General features: G+C 32.5%; 2 protein-coding genes across 2 annotated transcripts; one reads left to right on the top strand and one right to left on the bottom strand.

Moving 5' to 3' along the window:
• Positions 1 to 6,980: 6,980 nt before the first annotated feature.
• Positions 6,981 to 12,032, bottom strand: LOC18051090 (uncharacterized PKHD-type hydroxylase At1g22950). The gene is made up of 9 exons (XM_006448279.2): positions 11,563 to 12,032; positions 10,604 to 10,651; positions 10,172 to 10,348; positions 9,925 to 10,075; positions 9,717 to 9,803; positions 9,061 to 9,185; positions 8,518 to 8,636; positions 7,338 to 7,449; positions 6,981 to 7,223 (listed from the first exon to the last, which is right to left on the bottom strand). The coding sequence occupies exons 1-9, from the start codon at positions 11,845 to 11,847 to the stop codon at positions 7,188 to 7,190; spliced, it is 1,140 nt and encodes a 379-aa protein (XP_006448342.1). The 5' UTR covers positions 11,848 to 12,032; the 3' UTR covers positions 6,981 to 7,187.
• Positions 12,033 to 18,085: 6,053 nt separating this feature from the next.
• Positions 18,086 to 21,724, top strand: LOC18051089 (fructose-bisphosphate aldolase 3, chloroplastic). Its single transcript, XM_006448275.2, has 6 exons — positions 18,086 to 18,431; positions 19,275 to 19,544; positions 19,678 to 19,787; positions 19,910 to 20,000; positions 20,578 to 20,847; positions 21,156 to 21,724. The coding sequence occupies exons 1-6, from the start codon at positions 18,264 to 18,266 to the stop codon at positions 21,432 to 21,434; spliced, it is 1,188 nt and encodes a 395-aa protein (XP_006448338.1). The 5' UTR covers positions 18,086 to 18,263; the 3' UTR covers positions 21,435 to 21,724.
• Positions 21,725 to 21,774: the final 50 nt, after the last annotated feature.

Below are 21,774 nucleotides of genomic sequence, written 5' to 3'. Positions count from 1 at the left end.
TTTTTTTTATCTCATTCTCAATTTTAATTCATTAAAAAAGAAAAAAAAAATAGCATATTCGGAGTTATTTTACTCTGCTTCTCTCATGGTTTTCTTCTCGTTTCGGTCAAAAAGTAAGCAAATTCAAAGCTTAATTCCATTTTTTTAAGGAGAAAGAGGGGGAAAAAGAAAAGCTAATGAAGAAACTTGCAAGATTTGAATAATAGAGAGAGAGAGAGAGAGAGAACCACTTGCTCAAATAAACATCCGAAGATGATTCATCTTCTCCTCTTCTCCTCTTCCATTTGTTTCCGCTCTCTTCCAATTCTTGGGTTGTGCCACTTGGTGCTCTCATTAAATTAAATAATCTATTTTGTCGCTCGGGGATGCTGCGTGATAGGTGGTAATTAATTAAAAATTATTAAACAGTTATACGTTACATTCTGTATGTACGTTGCAACAAGCATCATAAATTAATTAAAAGAATCTTAAGGCATGAATGACCATATATAACTTACAAGAACCACATAAATTATGGGACTTATATAATTATGTGATTCTTATTGGTTGTATATGGTACATTCAATATAACATAGCAAAAGCCATAAGGTAATCCACTAATTTGAGCACTCCATGTTTTGACAAGAGGTATATCCTCTATTCCAAACACATGAGATGACCGACCCTCACTTGCAAAAATTCTAACAAACTAAATCAACTAATACCGACACGCATGATCAATATCTATAAGTGCTGTATGTACAAAAATTGTCACCATCTCGCCATATATATATATATATATATATATATATAGTTCAAACAGTTAAATTACAGTGTGATAACAAAACTAATATTTTATTTATTTTTTAATGGATAAAATATTATTGAACATAAAACATCGAGTTAATAAATATAAATTAAATAGCGAAACAGTAATTAGTCTCATTTTTTTTATTGGATAAGTGCAAAATCCTTGTTAAAATTTTTTTCAAAAAAATTACAGAACAAATGGGTTGTAACTCTAATTAAGAAAAGCACTAATAGGTAAGTCCTAAGAGTCGTCTCCATGCAAACTCTTAAGAATATTATCAAGTAAACTATCCAACCAAGTAATCAATACAAGAGAAGTCAATATTGATCAGCAACAAAATTTCTTTCTTTATAGATGTGAGCGAGTTAAAAAAAAAAAAAAAAGAAACAGAGAGAGTTGAATCGATGCAAACAATTCTTTCTTCGTGCATAATAAGGTATTGTCGTTTAAAGTGCTTATCAACTCATATTTTACGCTAATTTTGTTTTTATGAATTCAATTTTACATGAATTATTGAGAAGAAAATGATAGTACTTGATGGTAGGAAAAGTGGAAATATAAAATGTAGGTGGGTACTCACGAAACACAAAGAAGGAAAAAAAAAATTGTCACTAGAATTTCCGGCATACATGTGGATTAATAATAAATCAATCTAACTAATAATAACAAGTCATGGTGGGCGGTGGAAGATTAGATGAAATACAGGGACCGGCCCTGACTGCGAGAGATTTTCCATGATTTTCGGTGACTAATATTCTAATTAATTGTATACAAAATAATAATAATAATCATCCATTTGAATCAGATTAGAAAAAAATTAATCACAAAAATTAACAAGATCACTGCTTGATCAAGGACATCGTGATGCGATCTCGACCGTCCAAAAAGATTTGCGTATCCACCGACAATGCTGTTTGTGGTTTTATAAAATATCTTTGCAATATAACTCCAAGCAACTTGTGTTTATATATGTAATACAAGTACATATGCATAAGCTTCACTTTACGGTTACCTTCGTAATGCATGAATTTGATTTATTAGGGTTTTGCCAGCTTCTTTTTCTTCAATTTCTAGCTCTATTTGGGATGGTGTCGCTCTGGCTTTCTCATCATTATTATCATAATGAGAAGAGATTAAACTATAATCAATTATGAAAGTCATGTATTTTACGTTCACATTTACACCCTGCACACCATGCATGTGCAAGTTTAAGGTTAGTTTTAGAATATAAATATATTGAATCGCGATTCATGTGCAAGTTTAAGGTTAGTTTTAGAATATAAATATATTGAATCGTGATTCCCTCCTTATCTGAGTCAACTATGTTTTGAATGATTTCTTAGCATGCTTGATGTTTATAATGTTTTTCAAATATATTCCTCGATCATTAATATTATTTCATTATATTACATTTTATTAAGAATCAATCATCCACTTTTATTGCTAAGATAAAAACTTAAATCAGGATTGGTCCAAAATTCATGGTAATATCGATCTTTTTCTCTCGTTTATTACAACACTTGTATGATTGAAATCATTTTGACAAATTTTGATTTATAATATAAAAAATTCTTAAATAAGTTCATAATAAGCTTGACCTGTAGTCTCTTTTACCTGTTACCATTATGTATTTCTTCAGCACACTAGCTAGCTAGCTAAAAGCTCTCTCTAAGTTGAAACTCTACTTGACATTGGGTCTCAATAGCTAGCTTTTCAATCGTTGCTCTCACTACCTAAATTTCAAAAGACTTCACAAACACTCAACAATTAACAAGGAGAAATGCATGTAGTGTCAAACTGAAAGTAATGATCTGCTTTTGACTCACATAAAATACAATTATGTCTTAAGTTTTTTGCTTGCAAGATTGAAATGCCTAGTCACGCGGATATTTTCTTAGTTTATTCTTAATTACCATAAAGAAAGGATCATATCCCCAAAAAATAATCACAAAAGAGGAACAGCAAATCCTGATTAGGTACAACAACCAATTGCTTTATAATTAACTTTTTGATCAATTATTTCTGTTTACTTGTAATCGGGCTTTTTGAATTTGAAGGACAAGCCAGCAAATGAAATGCCAAGATTCTAAAAGAGGCAATTAAAGCTCTTTCTCACACACACCCAACAGCAACATAGAAAGATAAAGAGAAGAATGTTAATTGCGAGAGAGAAAAAAAAAAAAAAAGTCTTCAACAAAGTGGTCCTAGCAAAGCTCTTTAGCACGCTTAATGGAATTTTCAATTAATACAAGTCACTTTCCACTTTCGCATCGCTTTTCAAGTGTCAATAATACACAATAGAAATGTGAAAAAATTTACTTAGAAGAGTCGAGAGTCGAGAGAAGTTTGGCCCATGATAATGGCGACAGTGACACTGAGTATGACATAAATTAGACGACAATCATTATTGATTAGGGCCATAATATTGATTCGTTTCTTGATGATTAATTGGGGTTCTCAAATTGTTGAAAACGTTTCTAAATAAAAAATAATAATAATTTTATATTTATTTTGCAATGTCTAACTGAAATCGATCAAAATATGTTTTAGAATGTATTAAAGCTAAATTGCTAACTCACCTCTAACAAAATTTGACCCACCTTAGATTTAGGGAATAATAGTATTTTTTATAAAAAAAATTATAAAGACCAAAGTTAGAAGATTAGAAGATAACATCATTGCGCGTAGGGTGGTGAAGGAGGAGTTTTAGTTTACAAAAAATTGTTAAAACAATTAATAATTGTCTAGAAGATTCTTAAACGATTTTAGGACTACGAGACTTGGAAAATTCTGCACATTCAATGTACTAGGAAGACACTAAAGGAGAAAGGACTACTAAAAATATTAAGATCTTGTACCTAAAAGGCAGCTAGAAAGTGACGCACTTGCCTGTAAGATTAGGCCTAATGGAAATCATCGATCATTGAGGTAATAAACAACTGGGATTCTGGTGCAGGTTTGATAGATTTTTATTCAACTCTGAGCTTGGAGAAAGCTGTACGAAAGTGACCTTGATAACACGCATCAATGCCAAATCATAAGCTTAACTCAAGTGCGTTTTTCTCTAATGTTTTTTTTTCTTTCTTTCTGGGTATTCTCTGAGTCAATCTGAAAGAATGACTTGGATGCTGGGGAAAAAAAATTTAATCCCATTTCTCAAATTGTATTGAAATAATTTTCAAAATAGAAGACCTAATAATAGAACAGGGGGACCGAGTTCTCCAATAAATGTAATTTTGAAAGCAATTTTCGAGGAGAAAAGCAATCAATTTCAACGAAATTTGTCTTCTACGAAAAATTGAAAGCAAATCAAGCTCTTTTATTAATCAGTCTGATCTTCAATTACTTAAATGACAATGGCCAACTCTTTCGTATTGCTTGAAAAGAAAGACCAAAAGACAAAATAGTGAAGACGTAGAACTTTAGAAGCGATCCCCAATAATTGTGTTCGCATAGTTGTTGCCTTCAATTGGCAATTACTATCATCAGTTTATTGCAAAAATCTGCGTTGGCCACCAGTTTCACATAAGATAAAGATAGCATAGTGTTCATGATCCGATCCAATTCAATCAAATCAATAGATTACCAAAGGACCTTTGGTCCAATGGGAGAAGCCTTGCACTTGTAATGTTGAGTGCAAGGTTCAAGCCTTCATAAGAGCATTATGGAGGTTAGTTTTAGTTCTTCCTCAATTATCAACTAATTGAGTGGAGACAGTCTCTCCCTTACGAAATGTGAGTGGAGTAGGCACCCCTCGAATATTAGAGAGGATTTAAAATATTTTGGGTAAATACTTCAGTGGGTTAATGTATGGCGGTGATCTCAGTTGTTTAGTACGATTGTAAATATTATAATTGTAATGTCTGATGTAATATCAGTAACAATCTGTGTATAACAGAATTAAAAAAAAATTAATAGATTTAATTTAAATCAACTCAATTTTTGTTGAATTAACTTTTTGATTAGATTAGATTTGATTGTAAAATAGAAATTCTACTGTTATTTGATTGATTTATGGATCTGTCTATTCAAACTCCAATTAATTTTTTTTTTCTAAAGCAATGATTTAGAGAATTGAATGATACATACGATGAATGGCAAATTCTTTTAATATTTCAATCCGTGATCGGTTTCGATTAGATGCAAAATATAAAATCTAATGTATAATGGATTGAACTTAAATTCAACAAAAACTATTAGATTTGAATCATTAAACACCTATTATGGGTTACTTAACTAGAACATTGACCGAGGCAACATAAAATAGAAATTAGGCTATACAATTTTAAGCCAAAATTTGTCTAATACCCCACGTTTACAGTGGTTATTCATTTAAAAAAAGAAAAAAGAAAGTGACAAAAAAATGGATATTGAATTAGAATAGTAAAGCTCATTAGATTATGACAAAACGTCAAACATAGAAATAACAATAACGTGTTTGTATGATGCCAAAGATTGAGTGGACATACTATTAGTACAAGTAACATGTTAATGTCGATACCGACCCAAAGCTGTAATCTTATCCAACAATAAATAATTTTACCAGTTAGTGCCTAACAAGGGCAACGAAAATCCATGTGACCCATAGCACATATCTTTTGTTGCCGCATGTGCATGATAAGATGCCATCAAATTAATTATCAACACTCTCACGCTGCAGCAAGCAAGGAAAAAGGCCTCTTTCAGAGCTGATTTTTGTGATGGCTCATTGGATGATGGACACATAAAACTAAGGAGAGATTGTGATTGACTGAATCAAATTCGTCTGGTTTTGGGTTTTTGGTCTGCAATGGCTAAGAAATTTCAAGAAGCAAAACTGACAGGTGCATGAACTCGATCCACATAACCTTTCGGATATGGCTTTGGACCAAGATAAATAGAGTAATGGGCCTATGAGACTTTTTCAGGTTTAAATGCCATCAATGAATGATCATGTCAGGGAGTACTTTCTTCTTGGTGCTTTTAACGGCAACTTATTCCGAGCACCTGCTTGTCATGACCCAAACCATACGTCCATAGCAAGGTATGACTAATGAACCATCTCATCTCTAGGTTTTAAATTTCAGAATTTATTTATCTATTTATTTTTCTATGAATTTTGATATAGCATATACCTTCAGGGGGAGGATTCGAGTTTTAAACAGAGGTATCAAATATATACCCCTAAAAGAAAACTACACAAATATAAGTATCAAATCTTAATATTATAGGCTTATAGAAATTATTCTTACCTAGTTTATATTTTAAATTTATAATCTTGCAATGCTTTGCGTGTTAATTTTTTTTTTTTTTTTGACAAAATTTCATCAACGAGCAAAATTATTATTTATTAATCAACTAGTTCATCTACTAATGGTAATAACATAAATATAATAAAATGATATATTTGACAAAAATATAATAGTAAAATAATATACTATAATATTTATCGTAGTCATTTAATATATTACAATTATTAAAATAGAGAAACACCAATAACCATTGCAATTTACAACAAAAGAAGAAAAAAGAATTTTAACACTAATATTATAAAATGACCAAAATAACTCCAGTATTTAATACTTTAAGAGTTTTAACCTTATTTAATTAGATCTCTAAATTCTTCTTTATTTACAATTTTTTTTAAAATAATGTGAAATTATTGAAAGTATTTTAGGTATGGGTGGATTTAAAAAAACAATAGGTGGAAACATCACCACCCAAAAACCCAATAAAAGAATATAACTTAATTTTCTGTAATTCATATCACTCTCCCAATTTGTTCTCTTCAACATAGCACTTATTCCAAGAGAATTTTGCAAGTTCAAATAGATAACTAACGCCTTTAAATAATTATCGTAAAAAATCATTTTTTTAACTGTACAATAAGTCAAAAATATTTCTCAAAAAAAAAATTCCAATTATTATTTCCATATACCCTCACCATTTGTTTTTAATATTTCACACACCCTAATCCCAGTATCCCACCCCACCACCGCATGCAAAAACACAATTAAAGAAATCCTACGAACACCTCTTTCCCTTTGTTTATATTTTTCAAATGGAAAGCTTCAAACACAGCTCATGGATGTTTTTTGATCCTGTGGATGTTGACTAATTAATTTTGCAAGAGAACCACCTTCATTCAACCAAAACCAAAAGCACAGATGGTTCTGTTTTGATGGGTCTAGCTGATAAATAAGGCAACAACGAACTTAACGATGGATCAATATACAGCTACCAGGCCTAAACTGGAGAAAAAGTAGAACGACAAGGACAGACAATTTTTACCCTTTATATTACTACCAACAAGACCTGATGAATTTAATTTACCAGGACAAGTTTGCTTGTACAAGTTGGGCAGAACAAAACCTCAGCTACTTTTTACAGCTTCAAAAGAACAAGGCCGTGAGACATGTCAGGAACTGGTATTTCCAATCCTCTTCAATAGTTCCTGATGGGACAGAAAAGAGAAAAGGGGGTGCCAAAAAAAACACAAGTTTATTATACCAACAACAAACAATTAACCTTAGCCAAATTTTATCGTTGCCATTAAGAAAAGCTATACCTGTTTGGTGGCAGCAATTGAAATACACTGCCTCTCTTTCTTCTCTCGTTGGCACTCTGCGCACCAGCTTGAACACTCTTTCTGATATTTCTTCAGCTCTCGGAAGACGGAACTGGGAAATATTGTGATGCATTCCAAGCATCAGATGATTAATTTAAATCCTTGCAACTAAAACCAAGGACTTGACACTAAATTTCAACAAAAGAAAGAACATGAGTCATTCTAAAAAGAAATTGTCTTCCTCTGCGACAGAACCATAGATCACATTTCAAGCCCCTTTCTGTAATCAACAATGTTCTTATACTCTCTGCAGCTGGGCAAGATATTTTTGCAAGTTTCAGACTCACTACTGCTAAGACCATCTAAGAATTTGATATCCCAAAAACCAGATTGAATGAATCAAACCATGCACATTCATTTTACTACCCTGACATATTGAGCAGGACCCATCACTAAATTTATCGTTTATTAGACAAAAAAAAGGAAATAAAGAATTAGAGGACAAGTGACAACCATGATAATGAGGGGTTACATATCATAGAACAACCTAAAAGCTCAAAACTACAAAAGCAAAAAATACACTGCCTTGATTGAGAAAAGAAGACGGCCACAAAAACTAAGTAAAGAATAAAATTGAAAAAAGTTAGCCAAGACTCATAAAACATCTTCCAGACTTTATAAAACCAATGTATTAATTTAGTTGATAAATAAAAACATGCTCAAATCAGATGTTCAGATGACCCCAGCCGCATAATAACTCAAATTAAGCTAAAAAGAGTCAATTCTGACTGGAATAAGTTGACCATGAATTAAAAGATCTACAGCTTCCACACAAAAGAAACCGAATATATACGTGTGACTTCAAGTTGCTTGATAGGCAGCAACCAAATATTGATTATTCAGGGGGACTGTAGTCAAGCTAGATCCAAAAATACTTGGTAATCAATGACATCTCCTCTCAAGCTGATAACCATAAGACTTCCTTTTACCTTCTATAAGAGTTTCCCAAAAGAATTTAAATAGCAATATCTTTGTAATAGACTATTACTGTTGTATGCTAGTTCTCAGACCCTATCGAACCAACTAATTATTCACTGTGGAAAGTGGTGGCCTCAATTGCCAAAAACTAGATCTCTCCTATTTTTTTTTTTTTTTAAATTGAGAGAGCTAACAAAATTACCTTCTACACCATACAAGTAAGTTGACCCGACTCCCTGATGTGGTGGCTCTAGCACCATGCCGATGGCGACCTCGATGAAGAACTGCGTAGCCCGGAACATGAGAATAATCCAAAATTTCCTATAATATAACAAGGAAAAAAATCCAACCAACAAAACTTGGTTAGCTACAGTGAAAGATGTAGGAGAATGACCATGCCATGACGAGAATTTTTCCTTTCTACTGGCTCCAAAGCATCAAGCCTATACATCTTGACATCATGAAGAATCTCAGGAGACACTTATAGTCATGTTTAATAAGTTTATCTTACTCATGTTTAATAAGTTTATCTCGTTCCTCAACGTTTTGAGCTTAGGTACCATGTGATCATCAACCGCCTTCCTAGTCATACAGTTTTTGTCTAAGCAACAATAGACAACTACTCACTAGACTTTTAGCGCAGACAAACAGAAACGAGTAAATCATTTCTCAAAAAATGACAGGCCATTCAAATAGATTCACATGGTTGGCTGCAGTAAAAAATTAATCTTAGAGATCAACATACCTCTGATTGGGTTTCTGTATTCACATGTTTATCACATCGGACACCTCGAAAGAACAATTCACCACCAGAAAATTCCCTACCCAAGCAAACATTTAAGGTGACTTCTGAGTCATCCACATGGAAACCTACAAAGACAAAGCTATTGAGATTTCAAAAAATCTTATGAAGGTACACACAATACCAAGAGTTCTAAGAAAAAAACCTGGACAAGGGAAGGAAAAAAAGGGTGTGAGGAGTTAACAAAACGAAACAGAGAGGATGGATTTTTTATGATAATACTTTGCATTATTAATCATAGGACAACATAAATAGAGCATGAGAAATCACAAAAGGCTAAATCCAAGAATGAAAGTTTAGTGAAGTGATGGGTGATGATTATGGAAAAATCCGGATATAGGTCAACTTTCTATTTTTCTTATTTGGAAATACTCATAAAATCCCAGATTATACTACTTAAAATAAGAAAAGTTTCTTTTTGTACACAATATCAGAAGAAACAATCAACACAAAAAGATAAGTTAAAAGGTTTCACTTGATAATTTGTTCCATTTGTTACAATGTTCCAGTCTTTTACTAGTTCATAGAAACAGAGCAGCTGGACAATTTGAATACCATTACTATACTAGAAACTAAATGCAAAATAAGTAAGCACATACCAAGTTCAACATCTCGATCCATTCCATACTCAACAACAAAACCATGATGAGAATCCAATGTGGACCCACCAACTTCAGGAAAGAAAACTACAAAGTTTAAACCAAAGAGGGAGGGGAAAATGAGTTTATGCCATGATTGATAATAATAACTTCAAATATTATGTTTTAATGCGTACTAAGCATCTAGTAGTGCATAAAAGTATGATACCTTTGGATATAGGACGTATAAAGTCATTCATCAACTTATCCAGCATGGCTTCTAGGCCAAAGTCATCAAGAACAGCACCAAATTTGTTCATTGTGTTTGGTCGCATGATTCTGAATCTTGTATCATGCACCCATCTTTCAAAGTTCTCTACCTAAGCAATCAGAACCTGATAAGACAATATAAAAAAAAACTAAAAACAGGAAAATGCATAATATTGCATTCCAAAATGAGAGAAGAAAGATAATACCTCAGATAGCAACATTTCGCAGAAACGCGGCTGAAGCATTTCAAATGTATATATTCCTGGGATGGGTTCAGCCATTATGCTTCTAAAACTTGCCTCTGTATTATCACGAACTGCTTTGACAAAAGCGGGGACAAGGACACTGGGAGCGTGCATGGTAAACAGCTCCCTGTGAAGAGGCTGCAGAGATGAGAGAACTATCAATAGGCAAGAAAGAAGACCGGTATAAAAACTGAGACAAGTCATGCACATGTATGTGGCAATTTCAGAAGGAGAAAAAAATCTACAGAGTTCTGTTTCATCATGAAATTTCTAAGGATTAAAACACCAATTATCATATCCAGCAACATCAATGGAAATTTCTTAAGACAAATTAAAGCACTAGTTCTGATTATAAAACTTCCAATTCAAACATTCAATATATAAAAAACATACCTGATAATTTGATATTATCCTCTGTCTGTACTCTTTGTGCCTCTGAACCTATAAAATGAAATCGAAAATAATACATTAAAAATAAAGAGAAACCCAAATGCATAACTGATACAAAATTTGATGTCTTGTACCATAGCAGTAAAAAACAGCATCACACAGTTCTTCTAAGAGAATAATATAAAAAGCAGACACTCATTGGCATTCAAAACAATTTTCCTCTAGTAATTCTCACTCAAATCTAAAGTATTTCTCCCTCCGGTGCTTTTAGCCTAATATGGTACACAAAAACAGAATCCTCCTCTTAAAACAAAATTAATGCAAAACCCCAGTTCATAAGGGTATGTTGGTTACTGTTGTGCTTATACATAGTTCTGCTCATGCATAGTTCTGAAAGCACAACAGTTAAAGTGTTTGGTAAATACCTATTTTCATTTGGGTTATAAATTACCCATGACGAGTGTTCCACAACAATTGTGAATTAAAAGCCACAATTATTAACACATTTCCATCCCACATAGAGCCACAAAACACTGTTTCACTTCTCTAAAGAGAAGAAAACCTAGAACAACTTGGGGTAGTATAACCATCCAGTGATATTATGTCATGTGTATATTCATTTATTATTCTTACCAACTACACTCACAGCTGATTGGATTGTTGCACGGATGACTTGCCACAACAATACATCTTTCTCCTACAAAACAATAACCTAGAAAGACAGCAATGCCGCATCATCCCTACAAACAATCCAACAAAGCCATGGCATGTATGCATTTATTTTGAAATTGTCATACAAATTGGTAATTAGTTTTGATAATCGAATAAGCACATAGCATAATATCACTAAACAATTATACTACAACGGAAGTGTTCTAGACTTTCTTCTCCTACACTAAATAAAAAAATAAACCAACATAACTACACTAATTTATAAAATAAAGGTGGAATGCGATTCGTACACGTGTCCGTTCACCGTCACGGGAGTATTTCATCAAGATATCGCGCATGTACTGGAACTTGACGTCACGTGACATGGAGAGCATGGTAGGAGGCAAGTAGCGTTCAAGCGAGCTGAAGAGGAGAGGAGTGAACTCCAATTGATGAAGGTCATCGTAGCTATCTGGCTTGTGCTCGGAGCTAGGGTTCAGTCTCAGTCGGTACGACGCAGGCGGCAAAACGACGGCCCCGTTTGTCGTTGCGGACTGTGCGTGATTTCTCCGGTCTATGGAAGCTTCGAGAGCCATCGTGATAATGTGTATGGTGGGAGTTACATAGAGATAAGCACGTGTGTTGTGTTAGGTTGAGTTCAAAAGATGGACAAAAGTGAACAATTGCTGCGGGTGGGGCGGGGTCCGTTGGTGACGTGGATAAATGAGTAAAGGAGAAATTTGTTTAGCGGAATTACCCATCTATAGATGGAACTTGGAAGAACGCTTTAAATTTCTGACAAACGCAGATATGGCGAACGGACCGGGCTGCCATCAAAAGAAGGTCTATGCGTGTTTATTCTCATGCTGTGTCATGCTGTATCTTGTGTATTTAAGAGTGTTTGTAGATTGAATTATATAAATTAAATATTAATTTATATTCGATACATAATTTTATAGGTTATAAATTTTTAATCTAACTCAATTCATAGATTGATAAAATTTAATTTAAATTCAAATCAAATTCATATGTATATGGATCGGATGTAGGTTTAACCCGATCCATATCTAATCTATTATTTTGCGAATTAATTTGTGCGCTAATTTTTTTTAATTATTTCCTATTCATGAACTAAATAAATAAATAATAAAAATAAAAATAATTTTTCTACCAATCAAATTCAAGATTAAATAAGATTTAAATAAATTAATCGTTTATTTAAAGCTATAAAATACATTCAAAGTTTTAAAATATAACACACCAAAAAGAAAAAAAATCTCATTAGTTTAGATCAGTACATAAAAATTAATTGTTTAGGAAATTATATTTGTTTATTTAATTATTTTTATTTTATATTATTATTAGATAAGATATAATATGGTATTAATGTAACTATATTCTAACTTATTTATTTATTAGTAGAGTACTAATGCCATAATTATAAATTTAATTTTTTATTAAATTTTTTTTTTACGGATTCACAGATTTAAAAAAGTAAATTCATATCCAATCCACCAACTACAGATTTTCAAATTTTCAATTCAATCCAATCCACCAATCTATGGATTGAATTTTTACGGATCAAATTTCCGCGGATCAAATAAATTAAATAGATCCAGATTGAATTCTGAACACCCCGATGTACCTCGTGTTGCTTTGTGTTGCTCTATTCTTTTTACTTAGGCCTGGGCCACTCGTGTCGTACCCATATGTGTCGTGCTATGAGTCATACCATGCCATGCCTAAAAGAAAAAAAAGCAAGATAAGCTATTTTTTTCAATTTTTTTAAGAGGGCATGTTGTACTTTTTTCGAGCGTATTGAGTCCTTATGTCTTTAGTCAAATTCAATAAAATAAAAAATTCAAAACTCAAGTCAATATTGAATAACAATAAATTAATAATAGTAAGCAAATGTAATATTAATTACTAAGTTAGACCCCTACGGTATTAGAATTTATTTTTTTAATACTTAACAACAACAACAACATCAATAGTAACAAGTTTTTTTTTTAAAGGGTTAACTTAATTGTTAACTTCAACTTATATAAAGTCATAGATCACAGTCCATAATAACATTAATACATTTTATAAAATCATAATATTTATAATTTTATTTATTAAAATTATGAAATCAATTATTCATTTAATAAATTATAAATATAAATCAATTAGAGTATTTTTCTTAAACTAAGCATTAAACGAAATTAAAAAACATGTGCTAATAAAAAAATATTAAAAGATTCAATTTCAAGTTATTTGTAAAGTTATAAATTTTAAGTTTACTTTCAATAAAAAGTGAAATATGCTTATTGCGTACCTTTTCATGTGTCGTGCTTTATCCCATTTCTAATCGTGTCGTACTTGTAAAACTCGTTTGCCTAAATGTGCTTGTATCGTGCACATGTAAGCTTTGCCGTACCATCTGCCCACATAAATGTGCTCGTATCGTGCCATGTTGTACGGACACGTGTCGTGCCACATGCCGTCTGACCTATTGGCCATCTCTGGACACACGCTTTGAAATCTAACATTTTATACTCAAAATTTTCAAAAATATCATTTCTGCATTTTACCATTCAATTCATAAATTTATTAGGTAGCATTTACATTTTGGAATGGATTGGAATCATGAAAAGTGGAAATCTTGAGATTATGAGTATGGAGTGAGAGTGGAAGAAGGTTGTTTACTTACACTAGAATGAGAGTGTGGAATAGAAATCAATATTGCATTTAGTTGTTTGCTTTGTCTTGAATGAGAAGTGAATTATTTTACAGTTTTACCTTTATATAAAAAATTGTAGTACTTAAATACAAAGTGAATAAAAAATATTTCTAAAATAAACTATTTATTTTTTAAAAATTTTAATCATATAAGTTAATAAGTATTATTAATATTCTTAATTATGTAAATCACAAATTTTTTATTAATCTTGATTTTAATTATGTAAATTAAAAAATATTGATAAGAGCAACACAAATGAAACAATATTATAAATAACATGGTAGAAAATTAATATTTTCTTAAAATAAACTATTTATTAATATTAAATAAATATAATAATATTAAAATTTAATAAATATGATAATATTATATAAAGATATTAAATAGTAATATTATAGAACTAATCATGTCTAAATTCTTTTCAAGTTCCATAATAATACATTTTACCAAAATATTAGAAAAGAAAAAAAATGAAAATCCACTGTTAGAAAATAGATAAAAGAATTAGAAGGCTACATGCAAAACAACAATCTGAATATCTGATGGATCCATTGATGTACAAAGCCAGATGCCCACGAAAGGGATGCTAACCATAAAACTAGAGAATTCATAAGTTGATAAAAGTGAAGAAGGGAACATGGAGGCCTATTTTTAAAAAATTAATTGAAACACATGAATCAAATGAAAAGAAAAGGGCTTTACACCAAGGCATCAACTTGAATTAATGCACATGCAAAATGCCAGAGAAGAGATAATAAGGTAGATTTTAAAGAATAAATGCATTTTGAAATTTAGATTTGTTGTTCATTGGAGGATATATAAAATATAGCACAATAGAATTGGAACAGTGCAGCGAGAGCAAAAAGAAATTTGTAATGATGATAAGTTTATACCAGGAACTAATAATTAACCATTCATTTCACATCAATTCACGATGAGGGCGCAGGCTTAATATGGTTTTGTCGAGAAAAAGATCAAACGAACTTGTTTTTCTTTTTGTTGACAAATCATTAAACATTGGGTTTATTTTCGTATTTTAATATTTTTTGGTACCTTTCGGGTTTGGGGGGTGTATTTCTCCGAGTCAAGCCAGTATGGCATATTGATTGTGCATGAATGGAATGTGTTGGGTTTGCTAACTAAAGGAGGTTGGGCTTATCTCGAGATTTGCATGGTATTAAGAAGGGGCTAAGGTGGCGGTTATTTTTTTGTCTGAAATCTGAATAGACGTGAATTAGTCTGAATTCTGAATAGGTCTGAATGTCTGAATCTGAATAATATGTTTGTTTTTTCGTTTGAATCTCGGAAAATAAGGATTAAGTTGTTTGTTTTTTTTAACTTAAAAAGCTGAAAATATGTACTTTTACATTCGTATCCTTATTAAATTTAAATATCAAATAAATAATATATTAAATACCACAATATTTTAACATTTATAAGTAAAACTATATTCAAGTGAATACATAATTATTTTAGAATTTTAATATATAAAATACCATAAATTTTAAATTTTATCGTATATAATATAAGAAATAAAAAATGAGATATTTTTATGTGGGGTAAATATCTATGTGTGAGTTTTGGGATAGACATGAAAAATAAATTATAAAACAGGGATATTTTTGACATTAGCAAGTAATTGACTTAATTCAGATTTCTTCATTAAGTAAAAAACCAAAAAAATTAGCTTATTTTATTAAGTCAAAATTATCTAAAAAGTCTCATTAAGTTATAAAAACAAACATCTCTAATTAACTTAATTAATTAAGTTAAGTCACTTTAAGTCATTAAGTTAAAAAACAAACGCCACCTAAGTGATTCGGCGTGGATATATGATTGGTAGTTATTTTTTAATTGTATTATAAATCTCTCTCTTTTTTTTTTAATGAATTGTATTATATATCTACTTAATATTTTCTCAATAAATTTTTTAGTTAAACTTAAATATTTAACATCAAAATAGATGGCTTTTTTATTATTAATATATGTAACAAAATCAATTCTACTAATAAAATTTTTAATCATTGTATAAATTTATCGATAAATAAATACTTTTTGAATAATGATAAAATTATAAATTTGAATCGCAAATGATATAACTCTTAACTCCCCGCTGATTCATGGATACTATAATAAAAATGACAATATTAATATTATAAAAAGTCAATTATTTGCAATCATATGCGAAAAATTTTTATTGTAATTACGCAAACATTCTTAAAATACATTCTCAAAAATTGGCTAAAGTGCTCTTCGCCGTTTCTATCATTTGCATGGCAAAAAAGTAAATGGAGATGTCAAATGTGGAATCCAATATTGAGAGTGGCCATGCAACTGAGGTTTTATGCTTCACAGTCCCACAGCCTGACCACGATTTCGCAAATTGCAATTGGCAAGCCCACTGTCTGCCACAATGTGACAAGACTCTTAACCACTTATCCTTACGAAACAAACTAAATTCTATTTATCAATTTTCTTTTTAAATGATTATGCAATCTTATTTGTTTATGTCTTAAGAAAAATCTTATGATCTTTATTATATTTTTCATGAAATATAGTAATCTTTTGATTCCTTAACTTTTGTGTTAGGTAGGCATAGAGCTTATAACGTACTGGTGAGCTGGGGCAGCTTTTAGCCAGGAGCTTTTATCATTTCTTTCATGCAATGTAAAATATAATTAGTATCTTCCTAATAATTGCTGTAATATATATTTGAATTATGTTTGATAGACCTTAAATCTTAAAATTATATAACAATGGGTCTTTAATTAATCTATTATCGTAAGTAATCGCGACTCTAGACATCTTTACGAGATGGAATCTTTTTCATGTCACCCTTGCGAATTCCTTAATGTGAAAAATGAATTTTACTGTTTAACTCGCTGGAAACCATTTCCACGAGAGGACAAGACTAAGAAGGCATCTCTCGACCTAATCCGTCTCGGCGCGATTGTCTTATCTAACGACCGTGACAAGCCCATCGGAGAAAAGGCCGAAAACAAAAGTGCTTTTTATCATCAACTTCGAGTCCAATGTGGACCCACGTGGTGCAGTGCAATTATATCAGACAAAAATAATTCTTTACAAGGGTAACCATGATCTCACACTAATAAAATGCACGCAAAAGTTAATGGAATTTAGCGAGCAAATTTCTTGTTGATGTATAAAAGATTTTTCAGATTCTTCTGATCAAATCTGAAATCCCCATCTTCGATTGATTAGATTTCTTGTTGAGGTTTAAGAGCTAATGCCAAGTGGGATATATAGAGCTAGCAAATCCCAAATGGGATAGAAGATTGATCCAATTGATGATGATGGCATGATGCCATTTGCTGCTTCACAAGACTCCACATTAGATTGACATATTTCATTGCATGGACCCCCAGATCCAGGCCTCCAGTTCCCGTCTCAATTGCAGACCAAAAACAAAATGTACTCCCCTACTCTTGCCTTTTCAATGGCGTCTTCAAATTCAATACGCTTAAAACAACTCCTTTCTCTTCATGGGCACTTGCCCACCAACCACCACGCCACCAACCCAACACCTTGCATTTTGACCATAACAGCCCTTACGGGGATCTCAATAATTAATCAACCTGATAATGTTATTGGATTAAAAAATGTCTTCACAATTGGATGCACTTGTTATTTTTATATGTTTACAATTCGATACATGACTTTTACTTTTTAGTACAATATTTTGTTTAGGAGTTTGATTTTGCAATTATAACAATCTCACTAAAAATGACGAAGATAATTAGTTCTTATGTCCTCATCAAATAATATTATTAGGGAAATGTTAAATTTATATTATTAGTAATTTTTTAAATTATTAAATTTGATAACCCAATAATCAAGTGCCACATTTGATATGAAAAGATTTAGATATTATTTATAAAATAAATAAAAATCTAGTATTATTCATATTATTGTATAATAGGGATCAATAATTGGGTTTTGTCTGAATTAGAAAAGAAATATAGAAATATACAAAAAGCACCCGTAAGAGGACAAAACGGTAAATACGGCAGGGCAATTTGGTAATCACACTAATGACAACTAGGGATTGTTTGGTAGTTCCGCACGTTTCTTGTCGCACTATTATTTCAACTCCCCTCTGCGGAGACCCCAAGAAGAACACAGTCTTATTATTTCGCCGAGTCTGGCTTTCACTTTGATATAACAAAAGCCAAAACCAAGGAAAAACTCTGACTCCACCTCCGAAGAAAAAGTGCAACTGATCTTAGAAGGCCACGAAAAGTCGGATCCTCGAAATAATCACAAGCAACAATGGCCTGTGCAAGTTTTGCGAAGCTAAATGCTGCGTCGTCTCAGTGGATCGGTCAACAGTCCTTCACTCAACGCACCGGATCTTCTTCTTCGACTCGATTCGCGACTCGCCGCGTCTCCGTACCGATCCGAGCTGGTGCTTACACTGAGGAACTCGTCAAAACCGCTGTTAGTTCTCGCGATCTTGATAACAACTTTTACTGTTTTTTCGTCGATTTATTTATTTATTCTTTTATATCCGATCATTTTGTGATTATTTGAAGTTGTTGTGCTTATCGTGTTATTAGTTGACGTTTTATTGTTGCTATTAAAAATTTGAGATCTTAAAACTGCTGTTCGTTTGATGTCATGATTATTTAGTGCTACTTACATGCATGTGACATTTGGACGATTAATAGTAATAAATTAAAGTTTATAAAACAACTGAAGTAATACTTTTTATTCAAAGTCATTAACCACTTAATTCACGAGAGTTACCAAGTTTCTGTCATTTAAGATACAAATTGTGTAATGAATTTTGTTTTAGGACTTCATAGTTGTACTATTTTTTGCGTTGGTTGACATGTTTGCCAGCATACGATGCATAATTATGAACATGGTGCTTCCCAGCATACGATGCACAATTATGAACATGGTGCATCCCAGCATACGATGCATAATTATGAACATGGTGCAATCACACTACATCGCATGATATATTTTATACATTATGCTGCTGGCATACTTGCATGTAAAATTGAGGTCAAGTAAGAGTGCTACTATTGACACAGTAATTGAGATGCAATTGCATGGTTATCTACTTGCATTATGTGTGAAGTCATGTATTGTATGGTGGCGAGCAGTGTCCACGATAGCTTGCTTATGTTTGCATGTTTAGTAATTCTTGTTTTAGATGGGTGATTTCTGGGATGTGTAATTTATGTTCAAGACTAAATATTATTTGTTGAAAGCTTCCATTGGACGCAACGAATGTGCTGAATTGTTTGTGGGGTTCTTTGTTGATGGGTGTAGAAAACAATTGCATCACCTGGTCGCGGTATTCTAGCAATTGATGAATCAAATGCAACCTGTGGGAAGAGGTTGGCATCGATTGGATTGGACAATACAGAGACCAATAGACAGGCTTACAGGCAACTTTTGCTGACCACTCCAGGCCTTGGTGATTATATTTCTGGTGCCATTCTTTTCGAGGAGACACTGTACCAATCAACTACAGATGGAAAAAAGTTTGTGGACTGCTTGCGTGAGGAAAAGATCGTGCCTGGCATTAAAGTTGACAAGGTATAATGTCAAAAAAATAAAGAAGTTCTGTTAATTGACGAGAAAGTGTATCTTTTTTTTTTTTTAACTCTTTGGGATTTGTGTTTGTTGGTAATGCTTCTGGTCATTAATTTCTCTGTTTTTTGTGTTTCAGGGTTTGGTTCCTCTACCAGGATCAAACAATGAATCGTGGTGCCAAGGCTTGGATGGATTGGCATCAAGATCCACTGAATACTACAAGCAAGGTGCTCGATTTGCTAAGTGGTAAGTCATTTGGAGTCTTAATGAAAATTATCTGAATATTTGTTGTTGGTTAGTGATTTAATTAATCAAATTAGTCTACGGATTTAATGTATTTTGTCATGTAATTTTGTGGAACTATATAGGAGGACAGTTGTTAGCATTCCATGTGGTCCTTCTGCTCTGGCTGTGAAGGAAGCTGCATGGGGCCTTGCACGATATGCTGCTATTTCTCAGGTATACATTTGATTTGTTTCTTCTTAATTTGTTTATTTAATGGAGTAAGAGATTTTAGCACTGCTTTTCTGTTTCTCTGTACTTTTCGCTGCTATGTACCTTGATATAAGTTGACCATCAATGAATTTAAGATTTTACACTCAAGTTGTGCTGTCGATATTAGAGATAAATACACTGCCTTCACTTCATATACAACCCTATGGTGCCTCTAAGAATGCTGGATCAAGTTAAGATTTTATTTTGCGATTTAAAAATTACAATTTGGTAACTTTTCCCAGTTGAGATGATTGTAAGACCTTTTTTCCCCCCCAATTCTTTAGGCTATTCATTGTTGTTTTGTCGGAAAATATAGTTTATGTCTGATATGGAATTTAAATACCTGCTCCTTGTCCCTTGCTATTGCTGTCAATTAGGTTTGTTGGAAACTTTAGCAGTGATAATTTATGATTCTTGTGGCATTTTAAGTAGAGACTAATTTTGGATGGACTTTCTTCTTAGAATCTTATTCAGTTATTTGTCTTGCCTTGACATTTAGTGTAACAGTTCATTTTATAATTTCTAATGTGATTTTGTGCAGGATAATGGTCTTGTGCCTATAGTGGAACCCGAGATCCTTCTTGATGGGGACCACCCAATTGAGAGGACCCTTGAAGTGGCAGAAAAGGTCTGGTCAGAAGTCTTTTTCTACTTGGCAGAAAACAATGTCGTTCTTGAGGGAATTCTACTTAAACCCAGCATGGTCACACCAGGTGCTGAACACAAGGAGAAGGCCTCTCCAGAGACCATTGCTAAATATACACTTACAATGCTCAAGAGGAGAGTACCCCCTGCAGTCCCAGGAATCATGGTATGAACTCTTGCAACTTTTTTAAACCAAGTTAAGATGATAACTTATGATTTCCTCTTCCGGCAATCATGAATTTGAGCAGCAAAACTTGTGATTGATTTTATATGAATTGATGATTTGACTGAATCAAATCTGTCTCACGGGAGTTACTGCAGCTATTATTTTCTGCACATCATGCTTTTTGCAATTATGTTTTTGCTTCTGTATGTTGCCGTTCTGTTAACCAGGCACATGCATATGATTTACATTTGTGAGTATGATCTATAGCAAAATATGGCTTGTAATTATGTGCTCTGATTTTTTTGCAGTTTTTGTCTGGAGGACAATCAGAAGTGGAAGCAACATTGAACTTGAATGCGATGAACCAAGCCCCCAACCCCTGGCACGTGTCCTTTTCTTATGCCCGGGCGCTTCAGAACACTGTTCTTAAGACATGGCAAGGTCGTCCTGAGAACACTGAAGCTGCACAAAAGTCACTATTGGTGCGTGCAAAGGCAAATTCCTTGGCGCAGCTTGGGAAGTATTCCGCAGAAGGTGAAAGCGAGGAAGCCAAGAAAGGAATGTTTGTCAGGGGCTACACTTACTAAGCCAATAATATACTATGCAGTTTGAGCTTGCCTGAGGCAACTCATGACACTTGTGTCATTGTGCACTTGCTTTTGTTTTGGTTCCTTCCCTTTTTTTAAAAATTTTTTTGGGATACGGACAAGATTTCTATTAGAAGTTTTTTCATTTTCTTTTACCCACCTAATAAATAGAGAGCTTGAATAAAACCTGTGAGATAAGAAAAGATTTTACAAACTGTAGCCCAGCGAAAGGGGTACTAGTTAAACAAGAATCATTGTATTTCTATGTTTTTATGCTACTGTACTCTAAATTATGAGTTCTACTTTTTTTTTTTTTTCTTTTTTCATGTCTCCAGTTGAT

This window comes from Citrus clementina, unplaced genomic scaffold, assembly GCF_000493195.1.
Source record: "Citrus clementina cultivar Clemenules unplaced genomic scaffold, Citrus_clementina_v1.0 scaffold_2, whole genome shotgun sequence".
Classification (NCBI taxonomy): domain Eukaryota; kingdom Viridiplantae; phylum Streptophyta; class Magnoliopsida; order Sapindales; family Rutaceae; genus Citrus; species Citrus x clementina.
The sequence above is the reverse complement of the archived record's forward strand: the minus strand, read 5'-3'. Positions and strand labels throughout refer to the sequence as shown.